This window comes from Callithrix jacchus, chromosome 3 (assembly GCF_049354715.1).
Source record: "Callithrix jacchus isolate 240 chromosome 3, calJac240_pri, whole genome shotgun sequence".
NCBI lineage: Eukaryota > Metazoa > Chordata > Mammalia > Primates > Cebidae > Callithrix > Callithrix jacchus.
This window is the reverse complement of record NC_133504.1, coordinates 14571921-14596422: the sequence shown is the minus strand read 5'-3', so window position 1 is coordinate 14596422 and position 24502 is coordinate 14571921. Positions and strand designations below refer to the sequence as shown.

Sequence of the window (24502 nt, the reverse complement as noted above, 5' to 3'; positions counted from 1 at the left end):
GACAGTAATCTTAACTCTGATTTCTATTAATTTTACATTGAAATAAGAGTAGGTTTTATTAATGAACGCCATGAAGATCAGCTAAAGTTTGCATAAAATTGAAACATTAATTTTCTGTCATACCACCTCATACAAATCAAATCTAACACCACATCTTTCATACAATTTCATTTTTCATTCTCAAGGTCAAAGAACAATTCTGAATTTAGCCAGGTTTACATACATTAGTCTAACTCCCGAAACAGCTTGGAAAGCCCACTAGGACAACCACAGCTTTGTCTTTTGGAATAAGTTTGCTCCAGCCCAGCCCACAGGACTGGACTTCTCCAATCACTTCCATGCAGAGGCCAGGGGTACACACAGTTTCAAACAAACCTCCATGGCTAACACTAGCACATAAGCATGTTCCACAGCCAGCCTCCTCTACCACGAAGACCTGCAAAGCCGGTTTATGTGTCTGGTCTGAAAAGCCCGAATCCACACCCAAGCTTAAGTGACATTTCCTGGTTATCAGAAGCTTAACGTTTAATGAGATCAACTTCCCAGTTTTTTTTTTAAACATTTGAAACCTAATGTCAGAGGTATCTCCTTTGCTTTTAAAAGGAAGACAATAAATTTGTTCAATGAAATGGCTTATTTCAATACTATACCACTGTTTCACAGAACACATGCATTAAATTTTACACTTTGAGTATGTACTTTGCACTGTTATCTCCACCATCAGAAAGCTTAACCATTTAAAAGTATTTTATTGCCAAATGAAACTGTTTATTCTTCAAGATCAACACACACACACACATACATGTATACACATATGTATGTTATTTATCGTTTTCTTCACGAGGCTTTGACTCCACTATATGAAGAATTTGCAAAGTGACAAAGCATCAGTTACTTTCTTTGTGACACTGTATTGTCAAAACCACAAAATACTGAAAAATTGACTTCATTCCCCAAAGAAAACCCTGAGTTGAACCAAGTTACTTTAAAGCAACCAGAAGTTGTTTTTTGTTTTTCTGAGATGGAGTTTCGCTCTTGTTACCCAGGCTGGAGTGCAATGGCGCGATCTCGGTTCACTGCAACCTCCGCCTCCTGGGTTCAGGCAATTCTCCTGCCTCAGCCTCCTGAGCAGCTGGGATTACAGGCACGCGCCACCGTGCCCAGCTAATTTTTTGTATCTTTAGTAGAGACGGGGTTTCACCATGTTGACCAGGATGGTCTCGATCTCTTGACCTCGTGATCCACCCGCCTCGGCCTCCCAAAGTGCTGGGATTACAGGCTTGAGCCACCGCGCCCGGCCAGCAACCAGAAGTTTAAGCACATCATCCCCAAAGTTAAAGGTTCTGACTGAGAGGGCTCTTGCAGGTAGCAGGAATGGGCAATACCCACCGTCTTGCTGAGGTAGCCTGTGCTGGTGTTCATGCACTGTAGCCCCTCACTGTTGCAGCAGCCCCCACATCTGTAGACGGATACACATGGAGGCTTAAAGAAGGTGTTTGTTGCAGCTCCAGACTCCTTCCCCACATCTATACACACCTCCCGTGGCATGCATTGAGTCTTTCTCCACTCATTATCAATACCTGTCAAGTCATAGGGAAGCCAATCAGTTTTACCGAAACCACCAGGGGAAAAAGCCCAAAGCTACTGCAAGTTACACACATTCAGTTTCAGATTTTAAGATTTAAGTACAATACATAACTAAAGAGATCGCTGATGGGATCCTAAGTTGACTTGTTAATGAGAATATGATGTAACATTGAAAAAACAGCTAAGGATATTTTCTTTAAAAAACTCATTGCTATAGCCAGGCAATGAGCAAAATTAGGATTGTGCTTTATTAAAAGTATACCAACATCCCACAACACTAACATTTGGTTTTCCTTTCTTAGGAAAATGGTAATTTAATATATGAATGTTTATAATATGTGCAGAGATTCTCATGTTAATTCTCTATAGTATGGGCAATTTTTGTGCTCTCAATACAAATAAAAATATAATTTTATTTTTCTTTAAAACTCAGTTGCATACGAGAAGACGGCTATGGTTTCAGGTTCAAATAAAAATCCTTCTCAGATTGACTTTCTGGCAACCTTGAATAATGTCACAGCAGTAGCCACGTGAAATGCAAGGTTATTTTCCACCAACTGGACTCATTCTGAACTAACTTTCTTCGGCCAAGTCAATTTTTCCTATCCCTTTCAGCTTTCCTTTGAAATTTTGTTTCTGATCAGTTAGTGCCTTACCTATAATACTGTTGACTTTTTAAATTCTGCATTACAAATGATGTACTTCCTAAGTATACTAGTTTATTTCTCCCGTATTTCCCCTAAAAGAGAATTTTTGGAAAAGGACATACACTACTGGTTATACAACCGTGAAGTCATTTTGTTTGCTTGCCTTTGTCCTCAAAATGCTTTCCAATATCAAACTTTTATACCGATTAAGAGCTACCAGCTGAAGGGTAGTACTTTTTAAAATTACTCCACCAACTTTTTTTTTTTTTTTTTTTAAATAGAGATGAGATCTTGCTGTGTTGGTCAGGCTGGTCTCTGTCTCCTGGCTTCAAGCAATCCTCCCACTTTGGCGTCCCAAAAGGCTTGGATTACAGACATGAGCCTCTGTATCCAGTCCTACCCCACCAATTTATGCTGTAACATTGTATGCAACATGATCATTTTTTTGTGAAGCTTTATGCTAGATATCTCATCAGCTAAGTCTCACTTTGAGCCAGTTAGCTATGAAGCAGCAAGGCAACAAGTGGCATCTGAAAAGGTGATTTCAAATGAAGCATTTCTAAATCCAAATCAGAAAATTAAGACATAATTATTTGATGAGATAAACAATGTTTAAGTTACTAAAGAGGTATAGTGTGTTAAATACAGCTATCTGTTTAAAAATTTTCCCATGGCTATCACCTGAAAAGGTGTGTTGTTATGCATGGACCTATCTATCTTGTATTTTAAGAAATGGTCTTGATACTCAAAGTGAAATCACAAAATGCTGCACTTTGAAGTAATTCTTTATTTTCTATTTGCTTTCTGTCCTAAAGGTGCACTCAGTGATACAAACACTGAAGTTAAAGAACCAGGCTAGCAACTTCCACTGGTCTGTTATATAAGGCTTACTATACATTTTCTTTCTCATACTTACTTTTCAAGATCTCTGCATTATAATGTGCTGCAGCGAATTTTATAGTCTCTTCTGTCCTTGAGCTGAGGTTGGCCTGTTCTGTACTGTGTTGCCAGCCTCCTTTCCTGAGCTGACATTTGTACATTTTCCAATATTCTGGGTAGAGTACAGTCATGAGTTCATCTACACTGGACACAGACCGCAACTGCTCCTCCAGATCTTTACTTGCATAAGCCTGTCAAAGAAAAATGCAAGATCAATTACTTAACAGTTTAAGGGATTTAGAAACAAATGTACTCTAAAACCGTCAGTTTTAATATTATCTATGCTCTGATCCCTAACAAATATATTATTAAATACTTCTAAATTGCTTCACTTTCCTTGGTAAAATTATAACCATATTTTAATTGGTATGAACCAAAACAATTTAAAGTACATATTTTGTTGTTAGGACAAACATTTTGTGATACAATTATAAAATAATTTTAAAGTAGCTTATTTGTTTTATTCACAGCTCTTTTAAGTAATTGGTCAATTTGTTGAGTTTGAATTTTTTTCATTTGTATCACCGTACTAAACAGATAAAATTACACAGAAATCTGCCCTAATGCTTGGCTTCATTTTTAGTTACCAACAACAATACAATAAAATTAAGCAGGATGTTTGAGATTAGGAGTTTTACTTTCATGGGGGCTATTTCAGAACAAATAATCACATGAAGAAAGGAATTTCAACAACACTGTCACAGTAAGATTTTTATTTTGGCAGAATCGCTCAATATTTCAAAGAAAATTTTGTCATCAAGATTAACACCACTTTTATAAAAATGAAATAGTTCAGAGAACACTAAATCATCTTGTTAACAACTAACTGCATATATAAGTGTGCTCATTTAAGTAGAACATTTCAAATTATATTTTAGTAGTGACCGTATCTAAGAAATAAATATAATTTTTAAAAAATTATACTTTAGAATTCGGAAAAAGGAAAGTTGTATAGCTCTATCTACCTGCCAAGTGGAATACAACATTAGTTGTTTATTTTATATTGTCATGATTATCCCAGATTTTAAATATAAATACATAAGTAAATACTTTGGACATTGGTTCTCAAAGTTTAGTGGGACTAGGAGTCAATGAACAAGCAGTTAGAAATGCAGGTAACCGTCCCCCACCTCTCCATGGTTTCTTAGATGGATGAAGAATCTACATTTTAACAAATTATAGTTTTTCCTTTCTAATTTTTGAAGCACAAAAATAATGTATTTGCCTTAAAATTGAAATCCTATTAAATCTGAAAAGTATTTTTCACTTCTATTTTTCATAATCCAAGTCATTCTATATAAGTGATTTTTGTACTATATCATGAGAAACATAATCTAATCTCGTTTTCTTATTATAGCAGAGCCTCCTAAAAATAAGCTAGACAATTCTTAATACGAAATGTGTTGCTTCCTATTAGATAATGAAATTGGCTATGAATGTTGGGTTTACCCTGTCACTACCATTTATGGCGTGATTTGAGTATATCACTTAATCTCTATAGATCTATGTTAGAAAAATGCTTATATTAATGTATTAGTTTCTGAAATATACGGGATGATTCCTGATACACCATACAACTATATAAGATAGAATTCTACTGAATACGTGAAGGGTGTGGGTGAGGAGGAGATCTTAGTTTAAATGAAAGTTATATTCTCTCACATTTTCTTAATTAAATGTTTATAAAATATTTGCCAAAAATCTCACTTTTGACACAAAATTCAAAAGTGTTTCAGAATCTAAAAAGATTACTACTGAAGGGAAAATTTATAAAAGTAAAAGTGATTATAAAAATCACACAATATGTGAGGAGATGGATATGTGAACCTGATCATCATCTCACAATGTATATGCACAGCAAAATATCATATACCATAAATATATACCATTTTTGTCAGTCACACCTCAATAATGTTGGGAAAAGCCAGTGTACAGGTATATTTGTGGTCACTGTTACCTGCAGTAAAATGTCACAGATCAGTTTTTGTTTGTTTCTGCTTGTTGAATAGTCCTAGAACAACAGGAACAATACGGAACTGTGTGTGATTGGAAGGTTCCTGGAACTCTCCGCTACAAGTCAGCTGGGATTAAAGACAGGTTGTAACCCAGACTGATCACACCAATTTCCAGAACAGGCCTGCATGTTCAGTCTAGCAAGAGGAGCTGCAATACAACATCCTTACACAATATAATGGTAGATATTCACCAAACTCTTAAGAAAGGGATGATGGCAGACAGAGACTTTCAATTAAGTATTATTTGAAGTGTTAAGGAAAACAAATTACTTTTGTATTGTAAAGCTCAGAAATAAGAAATAACTATAATAATATTTATATCTATGAGAAAAAAACACTGTTCCCCAACAGATCAACTGGAGAGCAACATAAGCATAAAATTCACAAAAGGGAAAATGCAATCTAAAGAAGTGGAAAAAAAAAACAGTAGAAACGTTATTATACTTATACTCTAAGGCTGAAAAAGGCCTTTTGAAAGTGGGTATAAAATAAAATGAAAATATTTGTATAACAGAAAACACTACAAACAAAGTAGGAAATTATTTGCAATATACATGAGATGAAAATGAACTAATATTCTTAAAATATTACTCAAATATACTAATGAAAAAATAAACTGGTGCTTCAATAGAAAAATGGGCAAAGTCAAATGGTATTTCTGTTTCTAGATCCTTGAGGAGTATACCATTTGACCCTGCAATCCCATTACTGGGTATATACCCAAAGGATTATAAATCATTCTATTATAAAGACACATGCACATGTATGTTTACTGCGGCACTGTTTACAATAGCAAAGACTTGGAACCAACCCAAATGCCCATCAGTGATAGACTGGATAAAGAAAATGTGGCACATACACATAGAATACTATGCAGCCATAAAAAAGGCTGTGTCCACATCTTTTGCAGGGACAGGGATGAAGCAGGAAATCATCATTCTTAGCAAACTGACACAAGGACAGAAAACCAAACACCTGATGTTCTCACTCATAAGTGGGTGTATGCATAGACTTGAATTATGAAAGGTTTTCTTTTACCTAGGAGCATATACTCTTATCAAACAATAATAATCAGAATTGAAATAATGGGCAAGAATAGATCAAAAGAAACATCTGGTCACAGTATAAGCTGAATATCCTTATCCAAATGCTTGGGATTAGAAGGATTTTGGATTTTTGTTTGTTTTTAAAATAGTTGTATTTTACTGGTTGAGCAACCCAAATCCAAAATGCTCCAATGAGCATTTCCTCTGAATGTCATGTTGAATGTAAAAAAGTTTCATATTTTGGAGCATTTTGGATTTTAGAGTCTGGAATAGGGATATTCAACCTGTACTGCATTTTCATGAAGTAGCCACCAAGGGTCACAGGCAAATCTGGTTACTTGTCCAATATATCTGTATTTTGTGGAGAGGGGGAAAAAAAAATAACCTAATGTTCAAACTGGAAAACAAGGAATGTTTATAAATTTTTAACTGTCCATAAAATATCTTCAAAAGCTTATAAATTTTTTTATCATCCATATACTATCTTTAAAAGTTTGACCCAAGTAATACCTCATATTTGAAAATAAATGTATATTACAACAGACAATTTTATAAGGTAAAGCATAAGGAGGATTACTTGCTCAAATGATCAGATTAATAATATAAGAACTTTACTAAAAAGTTTTAAAACAAAATATTTATCATATTATTCATTACATATATCATCTCTGTGTCCTAAGAAGACAAATTATCAATTGGCATTAATTTCTCATAAGGTAGTTACCAAAGTCAGTAACTGTATACTGCCATTGGGTTTTCCTTCTTTCTTTCTTGAAAATAGAGTCAGATCAAATTATTAGAAAAAGTAGTTGCTATACTTCCCCTAAAATAGCAAAGAAACTTGCACATTCTCATTTTATTAAAAATGGCAGTTGTATAACAAATGAACTTGTAGGTTCTTTCATTTTCTTCAGCTCTCTATGCTGGGCAAATTTGTACATTTAAAAAATATATTCTAATTATTTAAAAATACTTTCTTTTAAGCAAAAATTGGGTGAGGTGGCAGAATAAACAAAATTTTGGATTTGATAAATCTTCCAATACATAGTCATAAAATTCATTTTTAAAATCCCCCTTTGGTAGAGAGTTATCAATAAATATGGAAATTCAAATGTATCCTTCTAAGGAGTAGAGATTTATAAATATTCCACATAACCTTAGCAAACCATTTTACCTAATGTTCCAGTGAAGGTGTCAGGATTCTTTCACTTTCAAGCCACCCATCATCCGTGTCTACACCAACCTGATGTGCCACAGATAGGAAACCCTGGAATATTAGAAGTTTCTAATTGGAAAATTTAAATTTAAATTTTCAATTCAATTTCCGTCTGAAATATTCTATTGTAAATGTTGAAAATAATACCACAATAGAGAATAGACCTTTTATATCTATTAACAGCATAAAATCTTATTTTTCTAGTCATTTTTTTAAGCTTGTTACCTGTTTTAAGTAAACAAAAAAAAAACTGAAAAATTTATTTCATCAAAATCTAAGTAGGCTCTTAGGAAATTTTAAATATTCATTTACTCTGTAATGTAATACCAAAGTAGACAATGAGTTATTTCTGTATAATCAACACACTGGAAAACAAGGTACTCTGTATGCACTGATTTCCTGCACTGAAAACTACTTGTTTGGCTTTTCTGGCAAGGAATCCTCGTTGATTTCATTTTGGCAAATGGCAAAACAACTTCAGAAATATTAATTCAAACCTTTTTCCACATGATTGCAAAAACAGTACTATGTAGGCGAAGCAAAAAATAACAAATGCAATTATTCACTGAATATTAAGGCAATTCCAAGGAACTAAAATTGATTACTCAAATATTCCAACAAATGCAATTATTCACTGAATATTAAGGCAATTCCAAGGAACTAAAATTGATTACTCAAATATTCCAATATATAGAACAGCAGAGCAGTGGTTCTCAAATCAGGGTTGATTTGCCAATGACAGATCCTCCCCCTGCCTTCCAATCACACAGTCCGCAGTTGCTCCTTTTGTTCACTTTCCAGAATCGTGGCACTAGTGAGTAGAGGCCAGGAACACTGCTAATCATTCTACTATGCAGAGAACATTCTCTTTCGAAAAAAGGAATTACCCAGGCTAATGTATCAGTAGTGCCACTACTGGGAAACCCTGAAGTTAAGTAAGAGTGGGCTTTGTCAGATAAAATAATTCAGCAGTATAGGTAATTTATTAGCCTCTTAACACATCAGAAAGTTGAAATTTGCTTGAATTTCACCCTGTAAATCACGTAGAAATGTCAGAATGAGTTAATGAATGAATTCAAAATACCACTATCAACTATATTTAGTAAATGTTCTTATTTAGTAAATGTATTTATTGACCAGGGTAACATATTTTTCTTTTACGCAGGCATTTCTCAATGGTGTTCCCTTGTTTCAGAAAGAGAACAGGATGGAGCAGTTCAGACACAGTATTCTTAGGGAAGTAAATATAAAATGTTTCAAAATTATTTTCCTTTGATTGCCTATAATTTCAAAAAAAAACTTTTATATCTTTTTCAAAAAGGTTTATTCACAAAATCCTTTTGAAATTAAAAAGAGTAATGGGTTATTAGAATATTTCTGTTTAGTAACATTTCATTTCTTCTTTGACATTTTAAAGTCCAATTTGTGTCAATGCTGTTTAGTACTAAATATAGTATTAATATTAAAGATACCATTCAAAAAACCCTTCTAATTAATGAATAAAGTGAAGAAATAATGAGTATATAGTGTGATGAATTTTTACAAACTGAAATAAATTCCTATAATCATGTCTAGATCAAGAAACAGAACACTGACCACATCTTAGAAGCTATCTTTATTCTCATTTATAACTCTCCACAAAATGCATCTAAGAATTGTTGATTTCTGCCAACATAAGTAGTTTTTAGTTTTTTCAATTTACCTAAGTGAAATCCTATAGTATATAATCTTCAATATTTGAGTATTCTTCTTCTCAACCTTATTTTGTCAAGTTTCCCTGCTGAATGGTTTTCCAGTACATGAAATACTGTCATTTATTATCTAGTTTATTCTCTATGTGTCCTTTAGAGGACATAGTATGCATTGTTATCAGTGGAGGGCAAATAAACAGAAATGGAGTTGATATAGAAATCAGAGCAGTGAAGCAAATGAAAGGGTAAATGAGAGCTAATAATATGGCCTCCCAAAATGCTGAGGTATTACTACTTTGAACATTTTGTGTTGGTTATAAGAAGTTGCTTGTGTTCATCATTTACATTTTTTTAATTTTAAAATACAGAAATACCTTAATTGTGGAAGTTAGAGAAGATACTAATTTTCCGTCGTGTATCTTATACTTTTAACACTACATGCACACACATATGCAATCTATATGTAAATTATATTTTGTAAAAAGCTTATATTTTAAATATCTATGATCCGTGTGTGTGTGTGTGATGTATAAATTGTGTATCCTTTGTCACAGAATAATCATGAACCTCTTTCATATCTAAGTTATACACATCTGTATCATCGTCTTATAGTTCTATTACATTCCTTTCTATACTAATTTCTGTTTTTACGATAAGCTATCTCATCAGTTCTTTATTACTGTCTGCATAGGTTGCTTTTGATATTCACTATTATGTAGACAGTTACATTAATTTGTACATATACCTGACAGAATTATATCACTTCTGTTGGATAGGAAATTGTATTCCTAAGTGAATTTGCTATCTAACTGGAACATGTATTAAAGGCCTTTCAACTTGCAATGGCACATTTTCCTTGAATACTACAAATTCATACACCCACCAGGATTGAAAAGAATTACAGTTTCCTTTACTTTTGCCATCATGTAATATGTATTTTTATATTTCTTCTTTGTTAATATTCAGTTCAAGTTCTTTGCCTATCTTTCTACTGAAGCACCAGTTTATTTTTTCATCAGTATATGCATGCAATATTTTAAGAATATTAGTCCACTTTCATCTATTACATGTATTGCAAATAATCTCCTATTTTATTGTCTTTCAATTGGTTTGCAGTGTTTTCTACCATACACATATTTTCATTTCATTTTATGTTCACTTTTAGAAAAAACTTTCTCAGCCCAAGAATATAAATAATAATTTTATTACTTTTTTCATTTTTAATATTGTATTTTCCCTATTGTGAACCACACGACTATATATGTTGTTGGTTATTTTTTTGGACTTTTGGATTTGTTTCATTGATCCTTTGGTCTGACCTTATGCTAAAACCATACTATAACAGCTTTATAATTAACCTTAATATGAAGTATATTATTTGGTTTATACCTGTGATATCACCAATTTTGATAACATTATTGATATACAAAAGTTTTTCCAATTTCATTTTCTTCCTCTATGACTAATTTCAATTATGCTTTTGAAAAAAACCTTGGCGTACTTGATGGCATTAAATAATGTATGTCAAATGCATAGCCCAGTGCTGTAGATGTTGACATTCAAAGATAGCTATAGTTAGTAATATCTGTAGTAGTGGAAATTATAGTAAACATGTCACCAGTAATTAATGGATATTTATTAAATTGTATAGTAGGTCCAATTATTAAAGCATACTTTAATATTTTCACTCACTTGAAACCTATATTCTTTGTGAAATCAAATTCCCCCAAAGGTACACACTACTTAAAATAACACAATACAATCCCAAAGATACACATGTAGCACAATGTCTGACTGAATTTTGAGTTTTCTAAGAGAGAACAAACTTTGGAGGACCATACATGTATGGTATAAGATAAACCTAACAGCATGTGTTTTGGACAATGATATACTTGTGTTTGAATCTTAACTTCTCCACCTACTATTTCTGTGATCTCTGAGGCTCACTTCCTCATTTGAAATATGAAGACTGCTGTTAACAATGAAATGAGCTACTGTGAAGTAAGGTATGTAAATAGCTCAATGCTTGATTATACTAGGTTTCTGTCCTAAGTTCTTCTCAAGTTTATATGCATTTTATTATTTTTCTCTTCCTTCTTTTGGCTAGGCTTGAGCTGAATTTATTATTTGAAATAGATGAATCTTTTTTCTCTAATGTTTCCATTTATGAAGAAATCCTTTATTTATTTGCCTCTATTTCTTTTTATGTCATTATGTCCCTTTACACAGCAGAGTTAGAAATACCGTTTTCTACCTGCTGCAAGGAGTTATATGAAAGACCAGTATTATGCCAAACACGTGAGCCTTATCTCAAATAAGTGCAATGTGTTCAGAGCAAGGTAATTCCAGTAAGAAGTCATCAGATTCCTTATTACTCCCCTAAAATACATCTTTTTAGGATCTGGAGACCTGGATAATCAGGATCCATTAAGCCTGTTAGGAAAGGCTGAGTGAAAAGAGAGAGTCAAAAAAGAAAAAAGGATTATCAGAGGGGAAATATATCCAAAAAACATAGGCTAACTTCTCAAGGAAATCAGGAGACAGAATAAAGCTTCAGAAACTGGGACTGGCACTCATGATGTTTTACTGATTTTCAAAGTGATTATGATATGCCCACTCTTATGCAAGGCACTGGGCCAATACAAAAGTCAACAGCTGCCATCATTCCTTGATCTGTCTTATTTGGCAAAGAATCAGTTGCATCTAGAGTCAAGACATTCCTAAGAATCTTGTAATCCAGAGCGCTCAAAAGCATGAACATGCCTTTTTCTTAAAATGATCACAACAAATATCATTCCACACATCTAAGCACAATGCATTGTAGCCAAAAAGAAAGAGCCTGTGTCGAGAGTATTTAAGGGTTTGCAGAACGTGTCTTGAAGGGAGGAAGATCAAAGTAAGACATGTCACAAGAGCTAAAGTAAATGACAACAGTAGATGAGATTAGAAGCCCACTTAAACTTTCCTCTCCAGCTCTGCTGTTGCTATTCCCAAAGTTCATGCTTTAATTACCTTGTAAGATATTGCAGGTGAGAGCAAATTGTTTTCCCTACTACTGCTTTTCTCCCTCCCCATGCACGCTATCCACACACCAGCTGATCACTGTTTTTGAAGCATCACTGTCATTTGATACTTCCTTCCTCAAAGGTCTCTCCTGGTAGCCTACTAACTAATGAATGAAGCTTACATACATTCTGGAAGTCCTAGGTAGTTTTTTTAATAAATGTAGTTAATGATAATAATAATACTCCCAAAGCCTATGGTCCCCCATCTATAAAATGTAGATAATAAAACCTACTTTGCAAAGCTATTGTGTATATAAATATGATGATATTTGTAAAGGTCATAAGAAGAAGGCAGGTATACTAGGAAGTCACTTGAATCTGATATAATATTTTAAATAAATAACTGAATAGGGAAAATATGATTTTATAACTTTTATTGAATGAATATGCAAGGCGAGCTACTTGTAAGCAAGGTCTCTCCTTTCATAGTTTATGAGAGTTTACATTTATTCTGAGAGCTAAGAATATTCATTTTCAGTTCCTTAGAATTTATTTCCAAAGAATTTGTGAATTTTCAGGCATACCTGCTTTGTGTATTGCAATTAATTCCAGATGAATTTCTTGTTGTTTGCTTACATGCCTTTGGTTCTAAAGGATTCCAGATTAGTTACTAAAGTGGCAGGGCGGGGAATTTGTTGCTATGAAACAATGTTGAGTAAAACAAAGTTGAATTATTTAACCAGAAGTACTGTGTCTAAAAATACAAAAATCCAATTTTGCAGTTTTACCAGCTCTTGAGCTGTTAAATTTTTCCCTGTTAAATAGGTAGCTAAAACCCATTTAAGAATTTATTTAAAAGTAGGGCCAGGTGTGGTGGCTCACGCCTGTAATCCCAGCACTTCGGGAGGCTGAGGCAGGCAGACCACCTGAGGTCAGGAGTTCGAGACCAGCCTGGCCAACATGGCGAAACACCCATCTCTACTAATAATAAAAAAATGAGCCAAGGTGTGGTGGTAGGCAACTGTAATCCCAGCTACTAGGAGGCTGAGGCAGGAGAATCAGTTGAACCTGGGATGCAGAGGTCGCAGTGAGCCAAGATTGAGCCACTGCACTCCAGCCTAGGTGACAAAACAGGACTCTGTTTCAAGAAAAAAAAAAATTCAAAGTAACAAAATCATAAATTCTATATATGCTTTTCTTTATAAAGTTATTTGCTCATCTAATTACACTCCATATACTGACTTTGGATCACAATCTTACCCCATTTCTGAAAGAGGTGTGTGCGTGTGCGTGTGTGTGTGTGTGTGTGTGTGTGTCTGTGTATGTGTGATATGGTTGGAGTAGGCACAGGATATAATTAAGTAAATAAGCAAGTTGGAAAAACAACTAAAGATTACAACTATATCTAATTCATCAACAAGGATTTGGAAAGTCTTTCTAAGGTCAAGGTCAATATCACTTAATCAGCTTTGGGAAACTATTTATTTGGAGAAATCACAGACGTTCCCTTATCAATCTAGGTACTCTTAGATTCCTAACTGCTTACTTTAAGAACAAATTTGCTCAACCTGTTGTCCAGTGTCAAGGTTCTTTTATGAAAATACCATGCCACAGTGTTTCTCAATTTTCTGCTATTCAGACATCCAAATTCACAACGTCTTCCCTTATGCAACTGAACTTTTATGATGGTTGACATTTTTCAAATATGTTGACAGCTTGGGATAACAAGTATTTGCTGCAACTATCCTGGGCCTAACAAATAATAATTTAGACAAACAAGTACTATGTTGAAGACTCAGCCAGTGCAATTTTACTGTTAATTCAATATTACATATTTAGCAATATTTTCCAGGCATACTTCTGTATTGCAAATGTATTTGCTAAATTGGATATCACTTTAACATAAATAGGACTTAAGTTCTTTACTTATTCCTCTCTTCCCCAAAATAATCCCTGAATAAATTGATTTCATTTGTTTTATGAGTCCCTAAAAATAAGCACTTTCTCTCTGTTGACCATTATCACATACAAATAAAGCAAATAATGAGAACTGACATAAATTTTAAAACTTTCACAGTTACAATACAGTCAAGGTTATACAATGTATTCCCAAGAGATCAAGAGATCTAGATGATAAAAGGGAAAGAAAGTCAAAGACAGAGAGAGAGACAGAAAAGGTGAGTTAAGAAGAATATAACTGGCTGGGCATGATGGCACACACTTGTAGTCCCAGCCCCTTGAGAGGATGAGAAAGGAGGAAGCTTGAGTCCAGAAGTTCAAGACCAGCCTGGGCAATGGAACAAGATCCCCTGTCAAAAAATTATATCTATAATACTATACAACTGTCTTATGATAAATTCATCACCACCAGTATCAAAGCAAGCCAAATTGTATTTACTCATTCATACAACAAATATCTATTGAATATTTAGATGAGATAAATTTTTCCAGGTGCCATAAGAGGTAAAGGAATAAATCAGAAACGAATACTTCAAGAGGAAAAGGAGACATAAACTACAACATAGACAGCAGTAGGTACCACAAGGGAAGAAGAAAAAGTTATTGAGAGCTCTGAGGAAGTGACAATCTTCCCAGTGGTATTCAGGAAAAGCTCTTTGAAGAAATTCACTCCAGACCTCTCACTTTTTCCAGTACTACTTATCAGAGCCAACAGAGAACAGCTCTACACAGGTGAGAAGTGGGAGTGCAGACATGAAACAGAGCCATCTTAATATTAATGGCCACAATTTTCAAATTATTTTTCTGTATTCTGAAGATAATTTTTATTTGGAAATTATATATAAAATAATTTCTAAGTCTCTGTTTTAGCTGGTTTGACGTTGACAGACTTTCTCCTTGACCAAACTTGGGACAGACTCCGCTGAGCCTTTTTCCACTAGACCTCATTCTTAGGCTTCTGTGTTTACTCTTGTAGAGTTCTGCTAAGTCAGTTTCAAGAGAATCCTCCTACCCTTGATATCTGATCATCCAGGATATCTCACCTGATCTGCATCTCCCCCAACCCCCCATGCGAAATCTGATCATCTTAACTATCCCGTTAAGTCGGTTTAACAAGAATTCCCATACTCTCGATGTCTCCTCTGAGCATTTTTCTTTCCACAGACCCCTAGCCCTACCTACACCTTGGCTACAAATCCTTACTTGTTCCTTTTGTATTTGGAGTTGAGCCCAATCTCTCTCCCCTGTTGCTAAACTCTTGACACCTATTGCAATAGTCCTGAATAGCCTTCCTTACCGTTTTAACAACAGTTAAGGAAGTTGAGGTTTAAGTAAATTAGGTTTCTCGTAACACTGCTCACTGCTACTTCATTTATTCCATGCCAGTTTATTCCCAGGCTAATTCCAAGCCATCCTCACACTTACTTTCATTCCCCTATTTTTGCTTTCAGTGGATGAATTTGCTGCTTACTTTACAAACAAAAGAGAAAACATTAAACAGAAACTCACACACACGCCACCTCCAAATCTTTCATCTCCTTTCAGGACAACTAATAAAATGCTTCTCATTCTCTCCAAAGTCACTAATTCTACAAGTGTTAGGATCCTTCTTCTTTACTGCTTTCGCTAATATTCCTATTAGCATACCAGCCAGCTGCTCTCCCAAATTAAAAAATAAAAATAAAAAACAAACATACAAACAGAAAAATAACAACAAGCACAATAAAAATCTTCTCTAAGTCCACAATCTTATTGAGCTACTGCCATGATTCTACTCTCCTTCAGAGCTTCTGTTTTTGAAAGCTCTGTCCGTATCTGCACTATTCTCCCCTTCCCAGTCACCACTCAACACTCAAAGTTGGTTTCCAGCACTATTACTTCATTGGAAAAAGGTCCCAGTAACTCCTAGGCAAGCTCCCCTTTGTCCCAACACACCTCACCTGCTTTGTGGATCACCCATGTGCTCATTGCCCAGGTGTGGTGGCTCACACCTATAATCCCAGCACTTTGGGAGGCCAAGGCAGGCGGATCACGAGGTCAGGAGTTTGAGACCAGCCTGGCCAACATGGTGAAATCCCATCTCTACTAAAAAAATACAAAAATCAGCCAGGTATGGTGGTGGACACCTGTATCCCAGCTACTCAGGAGGCTGAGGCGGCAGAAGAATCGCTTGAACCCAGGAAGCAGAGGTTACAGTGAGCCGAGACCATGCCATTGCACTCCAGCCTTGGTGACAGAGCAAGACTCTGTCTCAAAAAAAAAAAAAGAAAAGAAAAAGAGAAAAAAAGCACTTCTCTCCTTGAGACCATGCTCTTCTGCTCTTCCACCACCCTTAATGGCTATTATTATTGGTAACCTGTGCTGATTTCTCCCAGACATAATCCCAAAGATTTTAGTTGTCAGGGTCCAGAAACACTTTCCCTTATTTATACTCCTTTCTGAATATCCTTAGCCTCTCCAGCCCTCCCAAAATGATCTGTGTCTGAAAACTCAAATAAGCCTATCAGCCCAAACTTTTCCTCAAAGTCATCTGCCATTAGATTTCTCAACATTTCATTCTTAACATATCTAAAATGGGATTAATTAATCGACTCTCTAAATCTATTTCCTCACATCTGATTAAATCTTACTAAGCAGGTTCTCATTCAACAGCCTAGGAATCACACTTAGTATCTTTTTCCCTTACACCTAAGTATAATCTGTCAGCGAGTTCTAATGATCTTACCTCCAAACTCAACAATGTTTCTCCATGTCCTATCCAATCCGCTAGCTGCCATCCTCTCTCACCTGATTCACTGCATTACCCCATATTCAGTCTTCTCAGTTGATCTGTTGATTTCCCCCAATGACCTCGCCACACAAAAATCAGAATAATCACTGATACACACTGAATGCTGCCATTTACCCATCTAATCAGTGTCAATGGTTTACTATTATACTTCAAACGAAATCCAACTGCCAACTCCAAGGTTCTGAATGATTTGGCTCCTGTTAATTATCCAATTTTCTCCAATTTCATTTCATACCGTTCCTGTGCTTACTTGTAGAACTTTGGTGTTTTCAAAACTCCAAACTCATTTCCAGTTTTAATCTGTTTCCTCTCCTGGAATTATCCTCCTCTGGTATTATACAGGGCTGGAGCTTTCTCTTCATTAAGGTCTCAACTTTCCTGGTAAATAATCACTGTGGCTTTCTAAAGACCCTGATTCACACAATGTACTTTAGCACCTTATTTATTTCCTTCATATTACTTCAGACATTGTAAACACTAGCTTGTTTTTTTCTTTTTTTAGTTATGTACTCTTATTACTCTCCTACATGCTTATTTTGTTGTCTACCATGTACTTTCTCCCTTGTAGTGAACCAGGCATATGGTATTCCCTGTAAAAATAAATGAAAGAAGATGACAGGTATAGACAATTTGCTTTCATTTTTCATGTCACAAAATAACCTTATATATAATACTTTCCTTACAGGTCATGATGGCTCACATATGTAATCCCAGAACATGGGAGGACAGTATGAGCCCAAGAGCTTGAGACCAGCAAGACCCCATCTCTAAAAAAAAAAAATCACAAAAATTAGGCACAGTGATGCACCTCTGTAGTCATAGCTAGTTGAGAGGTTGAGGTGGGAGGATCACTTTTTGAGCCCAGAAAGTTGACAGTGTGGTGACCTATGATCACACCATTGCATTCCAGACTGGGCCACAGAGTGAGACCCTGCCTCAAAATAAAATAGAATAAAATAATTTTCTAAATTCAAAGTAAAACAATTAAAAAATTAAAAGTAAATTAATTACGATCTTATTATAGTTACCCAAACAGTAATTACTTATAGTGCTACATTTGTTTTCTTTTGGTACATAAAGTTTTATTTTAGAAGTTGTTGCCTGTTTGGTCTGAATTGAGAAGTTTTTTAAAAAAATTAACACAATTCTCTCTTTAGAGAGAACACTAAAAAAAAAGTAAAAAATTTTCATTTCAACTAATTATTTCTATATTTAAACACTTTGACCAGATTAAGTCAATGTTAGGTTAGGAAATTCACATCCCTTTAATCCGAATATTCTTCTCTATTTTCACATCAAATAAGAATAGTCAACTATTAGAAAATGTTTTAAAGTTCTATCTTACTAAAACAGAATGCAACAAAGAAAGAATAAAGAAGGGAAGAAGAAAGGAAGGATGGAAAACATAAATCCTGATTCAAAGAAAACATTTATTAAAAAAAGTTTTATTAATGTAAATATCTGTGAAAATTATATTAATGAAGACCCTCTCACTGTGTATTTTTAAGTGAAAATTTTATAAACATTTAATTACATTTTTCTTCTTCTACATTAAATTGGGTAAAGGTAAATTAAAATAGATGGTTTCAGAAATGCATTCTGAAAGTTGAATAGTTACGTGCATGAACAGGAAACACAGTTATACTGGAACTAAAATATTACACCTCTAACTCCTTTTTTTTCTCCACACTACATACAGTTATCAAATTTATTACAGCTCTATAAGGATACCAGTGATATATTCTCTTTTCCACTGACTCCAAAAACTGAAGTCCAGAACCTGGAGGAATCTTCTTTCTGCACTCTATGTCTCCTGTATACACAGCCTTATTGAATTTCCCTGTTTGGCCCTAACCTCTTATTAGCTCAAAAGATAATAATGGTAGTTGATACTGTCACCAGTTCATCAGAAAGAAAGTCCTGCCACACTGGAAAATAATGCTGAAAAATACATAGGGATAGAGGTGACTGTAAAAGACCTAATGCAAAAATGTACCAAATGAAAAAGCAAAACCAGCAATCACAAGTCAGTTTGAAGGTAAGGACCACGAATTCAGCACTGGTGAGGATGAAATATTTAATTTGTACATCATTCCCCTTATGATGTTAGAACATCATTGACATACTAGCTAGGCTTGGCCAACTGAAGGCAGGTATATAGCTTTACTCCCTTCCAAAGCTCTACTAAAATTAAGAGTAATGCCTTATAACCAGAGAGATAAACAGAATAGGATTAAAAATAATGAGGAAAGTTATTGGAATATTTTTGGAAGATGAAAAATAAATAGAGGGAGTTCCACAGGAAAGCTAAATACTATGTATCTGCAGATAAGAAAAACTATGAGCAACTAATCTTCAGCCCCAGATCTACAGACAAATTTATTCAGCAGGTATTACACAAAATGAAGAGACAGATTCAAAATGGAGATATTGACTGAAGTTTATTTAAAGACCAGTTTATCCCTCAGATCCCCCATCTACCATCCCTGTGCAGTTAAGCAACGACATCTCTTAAATCTTAGCTTAAACTTAAAGGCTTATATCATGGAGAAACTGAAACAGGGGTTTCAGACTTAGGGTCCCTAGGTACTGCAACAATTTTTAGTACAAGAAGTACTGAAAAAAAAAAGAGAGAGAGAGACAGAGGGAAGATGGAGAGACAGCCTACAGAGAGAACAGCAAATCTCTAAGCTGCTTATCTTACCCGGCTCCATGATAGCTGCAGCCAGACATAAAATCCCCAACCATCAACCCCACTCACTGACCACCACACACTCTCCAAAGCAATAGAAAACTTTTTCTCTGGAGTCTCTGTGACCAGAGGAGAAAGTTATATATTATTTACAGAAATTTTCTCTGAGGCAGGTGGAGGAATCTTCCACCCACTCACCTTATAACCAAGTAGATCTAACACAGAAATTAAATTAGTAAGTAAAATCCTAAAGAGAAAAGCGCAGACCCAGATGGACTTGACAGATGAATTCTAGAAAATAACTTTAAAAAGAAATACTACAAATTCTGCACAAACACTTTCCAAAAATATAGTGGAAAAAAAAAAACATGTCCCATCTCATTCAATGAGACCATTACTACCTTGATACCAAACTCCAAGAAACACATGGAGACAAAAAATTCTTAGAGACTTAAGTTCCTTAGAAATACAGAGGCAACACATTTCCTAGTAAAACAACAGAATGAATCCAGTCATACAGAAAAGGATTATAATCCATTAAAAAGTGGGATTTATTCCAGAAATGCAAGGTTATAACGTCTTAAAATGAGTTTTATAAGAAACCATACGAACAAAGAAAAAATTATATAACCATCTACATAAAAGCACCAAAAAGTCTTTAACAAAATAAAACACCCACTTCCAATAAAAACTCTCAATAAACTATAAATATAATGGAATTTTCTCAACCTAATAAAGGACATCTATGAAAAACCCACAGCTTATCTTACTTCATGGAAAGCTGACTGCTTTCCCTTATGATATGGATCAAGGCAAGGAAATCTGTTGGCACTACCTTAATCAAATATGGAGGATATAGCTAATATAATAGTGAAAAATATTTCATTTATTGACTAAAATTATCCAGATTGGAAAGAAAGTGGTAAAATGAGCCAGATACAGTGGCTCGCACTTGTAATCCCAGCACTCTGAGAGGCTAAGGCAGACAAATCGCTTGAGCCCAGGAATTCAAGATAAGCCTAGTCAGCATAACAAGACCCTATCTCTACAAAAAATACAAAAATTAGCTGAGTCCGGTAATGCACCTGTAATTCCAGCTACTTGGGAGGCTGAGGTGGAGGATCACTTGGGCCTGGGGAGGTCGGGTTTGCAATGAGCAGAGATCATGCCACTGCACTCCAGCCTGAGCAACAGGGCAAGACACTGTCTCAAAACAATAACAAAAAAGCAGTTAAACTATCTTTATGTATTCATGGACTATACGAATCTGAATATATAAAATCTTAAGAAATTTACCAAATATTTTTTAATAGAACTAATAAATGAGTTTAGCAAGGTCAGAAGATACAAGACCAGTATACAGAAATCAACTGAATTTTATATACTAGCAATGAAAAAAATCACAAAATAAAATCAAGAAAACAATTTCGTTCACAGCCCAAAAAAATAAACGACCTGGGAATAAATGTAATTAAAGAAGCATAAGACCTGTACAGTGAAAATTATAAAATTTTGCTAAGAGAAACTAAAGATCTAAATAAATAGAGAGGCCCACTATGTTTAGAGATTCAAACAGTCAATATCATTAAGTTGACAATTCTCCTTAGGTTGATCTATAAACAAATGCAATCCCTGTCAAAATCCCAGCAGGTCTCGAACTTTCTCTAAAGCTACAGTAAGCAAGACAGTGTGTGTATTGCTATAAAGGAATACAAAATGGTGGTGTCACGCAGAACTGCAGTCATGTAAGAACCCAGCTAGGTAGTTTACAAGACAAGAGATTTATTTGGCTTACAGTTTGGCATGGCACCAGCACCTGCTTGGTTTCTGGTCAGGTCTCCAGAAGCTTTTACTCATGGTTGAAGATAAAGAGGGAGCCAGCATCTCACATGATGAGAGAGGGAGCAAGAGAGAGAAGGGGGAGGTCCCAGGCTCTAGCATATCTATGTGAACTAATGGAACAAGAACTTTCCTCATTACCAAGTGGATGGAGCTAAATCATTCATGAGGGATCCAGTCCCTCAATCCAATGCCTCCTACCAGGCCCCACCTTCAACACTGGGGATCATATTTTAACATGAGGTTTGTACACAATATCAGTGTGCTATTGGCTTAGAGATAGACTGATAGATCAGAATAGAGAATCCAGAAACACCCACCAAAATAAAAAAACAAAACCAACTTATATTTTTGGTGAAAAGATTTTTGATAAAGTCACTAAAGCAAATTAATGGGGAAAGGATAGCCTATTCAATAAATGGTGTTAGAACAATTGGTAATTCATATGCAAAAACAAAAACAAAACAATAAAAAACCTTAAAATACTTACAACCCTCAGTTCTCACCATACTGATAAACTAACACAAAATATCATACACCTAAATATAAGAGTTCAAACTGTGAACCTGTTAAAACAAAATGAAGTTTTGTTCTTGTGAATATCTTAGATACAACATCAAAAGCACAACTTAGAAAAGAAAAAACAAACTCATAGGTTGGACTTCATCAAAGTTGAAAATTTTTACTCTACAAAGGACACCATTAAGATAATTAAAAGACAACCCAAAAATGTAGATAACATTTTACAAGACATGTCTCTGATAAATGTTTTATATCTAGAATATAGGAATAACACTTCCAAATAAACTAGCTGACTAACAACCCACGGAAAAAAGAAAGGCAAAATATTTTAATAGATATTTCTCCAAAACTTTTATTTAAATGGCAAATAAATACATGAAAAGATGCCCAACACATTAGGTATTTGGGTAAATTTTGTAAATTAAAGTACAACGAATGAGCACTACCTTTACCAACTAGAATAGCTGTAATCCAAAAGAATTGCAACACAAAATGTAGGTATGTGGAAAGTTTGAAACTCTCATATATATTGTTAATAGGAATATAAAATATAAGCTATTTCATAAGCCAGTTTGACAGTTTCTTGAAAAACTGTAATACACATAATATGGCCTGTAATTTCACTGCTAGTTATCTACCCAAATGAAATAAATATATGTCCCCAGGAAGACATGTAAGTGACCATTCATAGTCATATTACACATAACAGTGCGAAACTGGAACAATTCCAAAATTACTCAACTGGAACAATTCCAGAATTACTCAACTGGCTATACAGATACATAAAATGAATTATTTGGATACAATAAAATGCTACTCAGCAAATCAAACTGTGGATACATACTACGACATGAATGAGCATCAAAAATATTATGCCATGAAAGAAGCCAGACACAAAAGACTATGTTTTGTATAATCACATATCATAGGGCATTTCTGGATAATGCAAAACTACAGAAAGTGAAAGCCAACTGGAAGTTGCCTGGGACTGGGGGTGGAAGCAAAAACTGCATGGGCCCAAGGGAACATTTTGGGATAGCAAAGACATCGTAAAATTGAATTGTAGTAATTGTTGCACATCTACAAATCATTATCCACTTACAGTGAGTAAATTTTATAGTATGAAATTACACCATGAAAAATGGCATACTTCCAAAACATGAAGAAATATGCTAAGAAAGAGAAAGACATACAGACCAGGAAATTAGTTCTCTCGCCCAGGAGAGAAAGGTGCCGTACATAAGCCTTGGAACTAACCAGTCACTTGTGGCAGAAAGATAGAGGCTGCTGGGAAAGAACAAAGAAAAAAAAAATGGAATTTTAGATTAACTATTACATTTGTTGCCAATTTCAGTGGAGTTTTACAACTACTTTAGAAACTCTAAAGATAATTGGTAGCAGAGACAATCAAACAAAATAATTATTAATTCAAATAACTGTAAAATCATGTATAAGAAAAAAGTTAGTAAACAATAAATAATAGTGTTGCAATAAAATAAACAACAAATTTGTATTTACCCACAAACTTAGATATAGCATACCTCCTCTAGGATGATGGACCGATGAGAAGTATAAACCTGGGGTAAGGGGAGGAAGAAGAGAATGAGTGGGGGGTTGGGGGAAGAATAAAAGCAGGGACAAGAGCCCAGATCCTTATCTTCTATAATAATAAGCCATAGGTAAAATCTAAATGTAAAAAATCAACAAAGTGTACCAAAAGTATAATATTTGGAAATAAGGACATAATTACCAATAGCAACCATAAAGAAACTTGAAAGACATTGTCTCTGAATCATACAACTAAAGATTATGCAGAGGATAGATTTTCATTAGTAGCCCAATGATGCTATTTTACTTTTAACTATTTTCACATAACCATTTGATTTTTAAAAATTGAATTTTCAGCAAAATCAAAATACATAAGTCAATATTTTAGAGCATATAATTACACTACAGTGAAAATGTTTTAATAGTTTCTATTATTAAGATTCTACTTTTTTTTTTTCCCTGTCACTCAGGCTGGAGAGCAGAGGTGCAATCATGGCTCACTGCAGCCTCGAACTCCTAGTCTCAAGCAATCCTCCCACCTCAGCCTCCCAAGTAGCTGGGATTACAGGCATGTGCCACCATGCCTGATTACTTTTTAAATTTTTTTGTAGAAATTGGGTCTTACTCTGTTGCCCAGACTGGTCTCAAACTCCAGGCCTCAATGGATCCTCCCGCCTCAGTCTCCCAAAGTCCTGGGACTAGAAGCGTGAGCCACCACAGATTCTACTTTTTAAAGCAACTTTTCTACCTCAACTTCTCAAAATGAATCTGTACTGGTCAAATGATTTTCACGGTCCACATGTGTAACTCGCTCTGTCTCTCATTAAACTAGTTCTTCTTTCTCATCCATCAAAATAGTACCCATTGTCCAAGGCCACATTTACATATTAACTTCAGCTTGAAGTTTCTGTCTTCCATTTAAGCAATCATTAAAATTCATATCTTAGCTCTTGTTAGACAGTCTTTTAACACAGGGCAATTGTAGTCATCATCATTCAACAAGTA

General features: G+C 34.7%; 1 protein-coding gene across 1 annotated transcript in view; it reads right to left on the bottom strand.

Annotated features, from left to right (window-relative positions):
* VEGFC (vascular endothelial growth factor C) overlaps nucleotides 1-24502 on the bottom strand; it is a 120261-nt gene that overhangs the window by 37046 nt on the left and 58713 nt on the right. Inside the window, exons 2-3 of the mRNA XM_002745197.6 lie at nucleotides 3151-3364; nucleotides 1390-1580 (exon numbers count right to left, since the gene is read on the bottom strand). Of these exons, the coding sequence (XP_002745243.3) occupies nucleotides 1390-1580; nucleotides 3151-3364 (405 nt within the window). The remainder of the gene's footprint in view (nucleotides 1-1389; nucleotides 1581-3150; nucleotides 3365-24502) is intronic.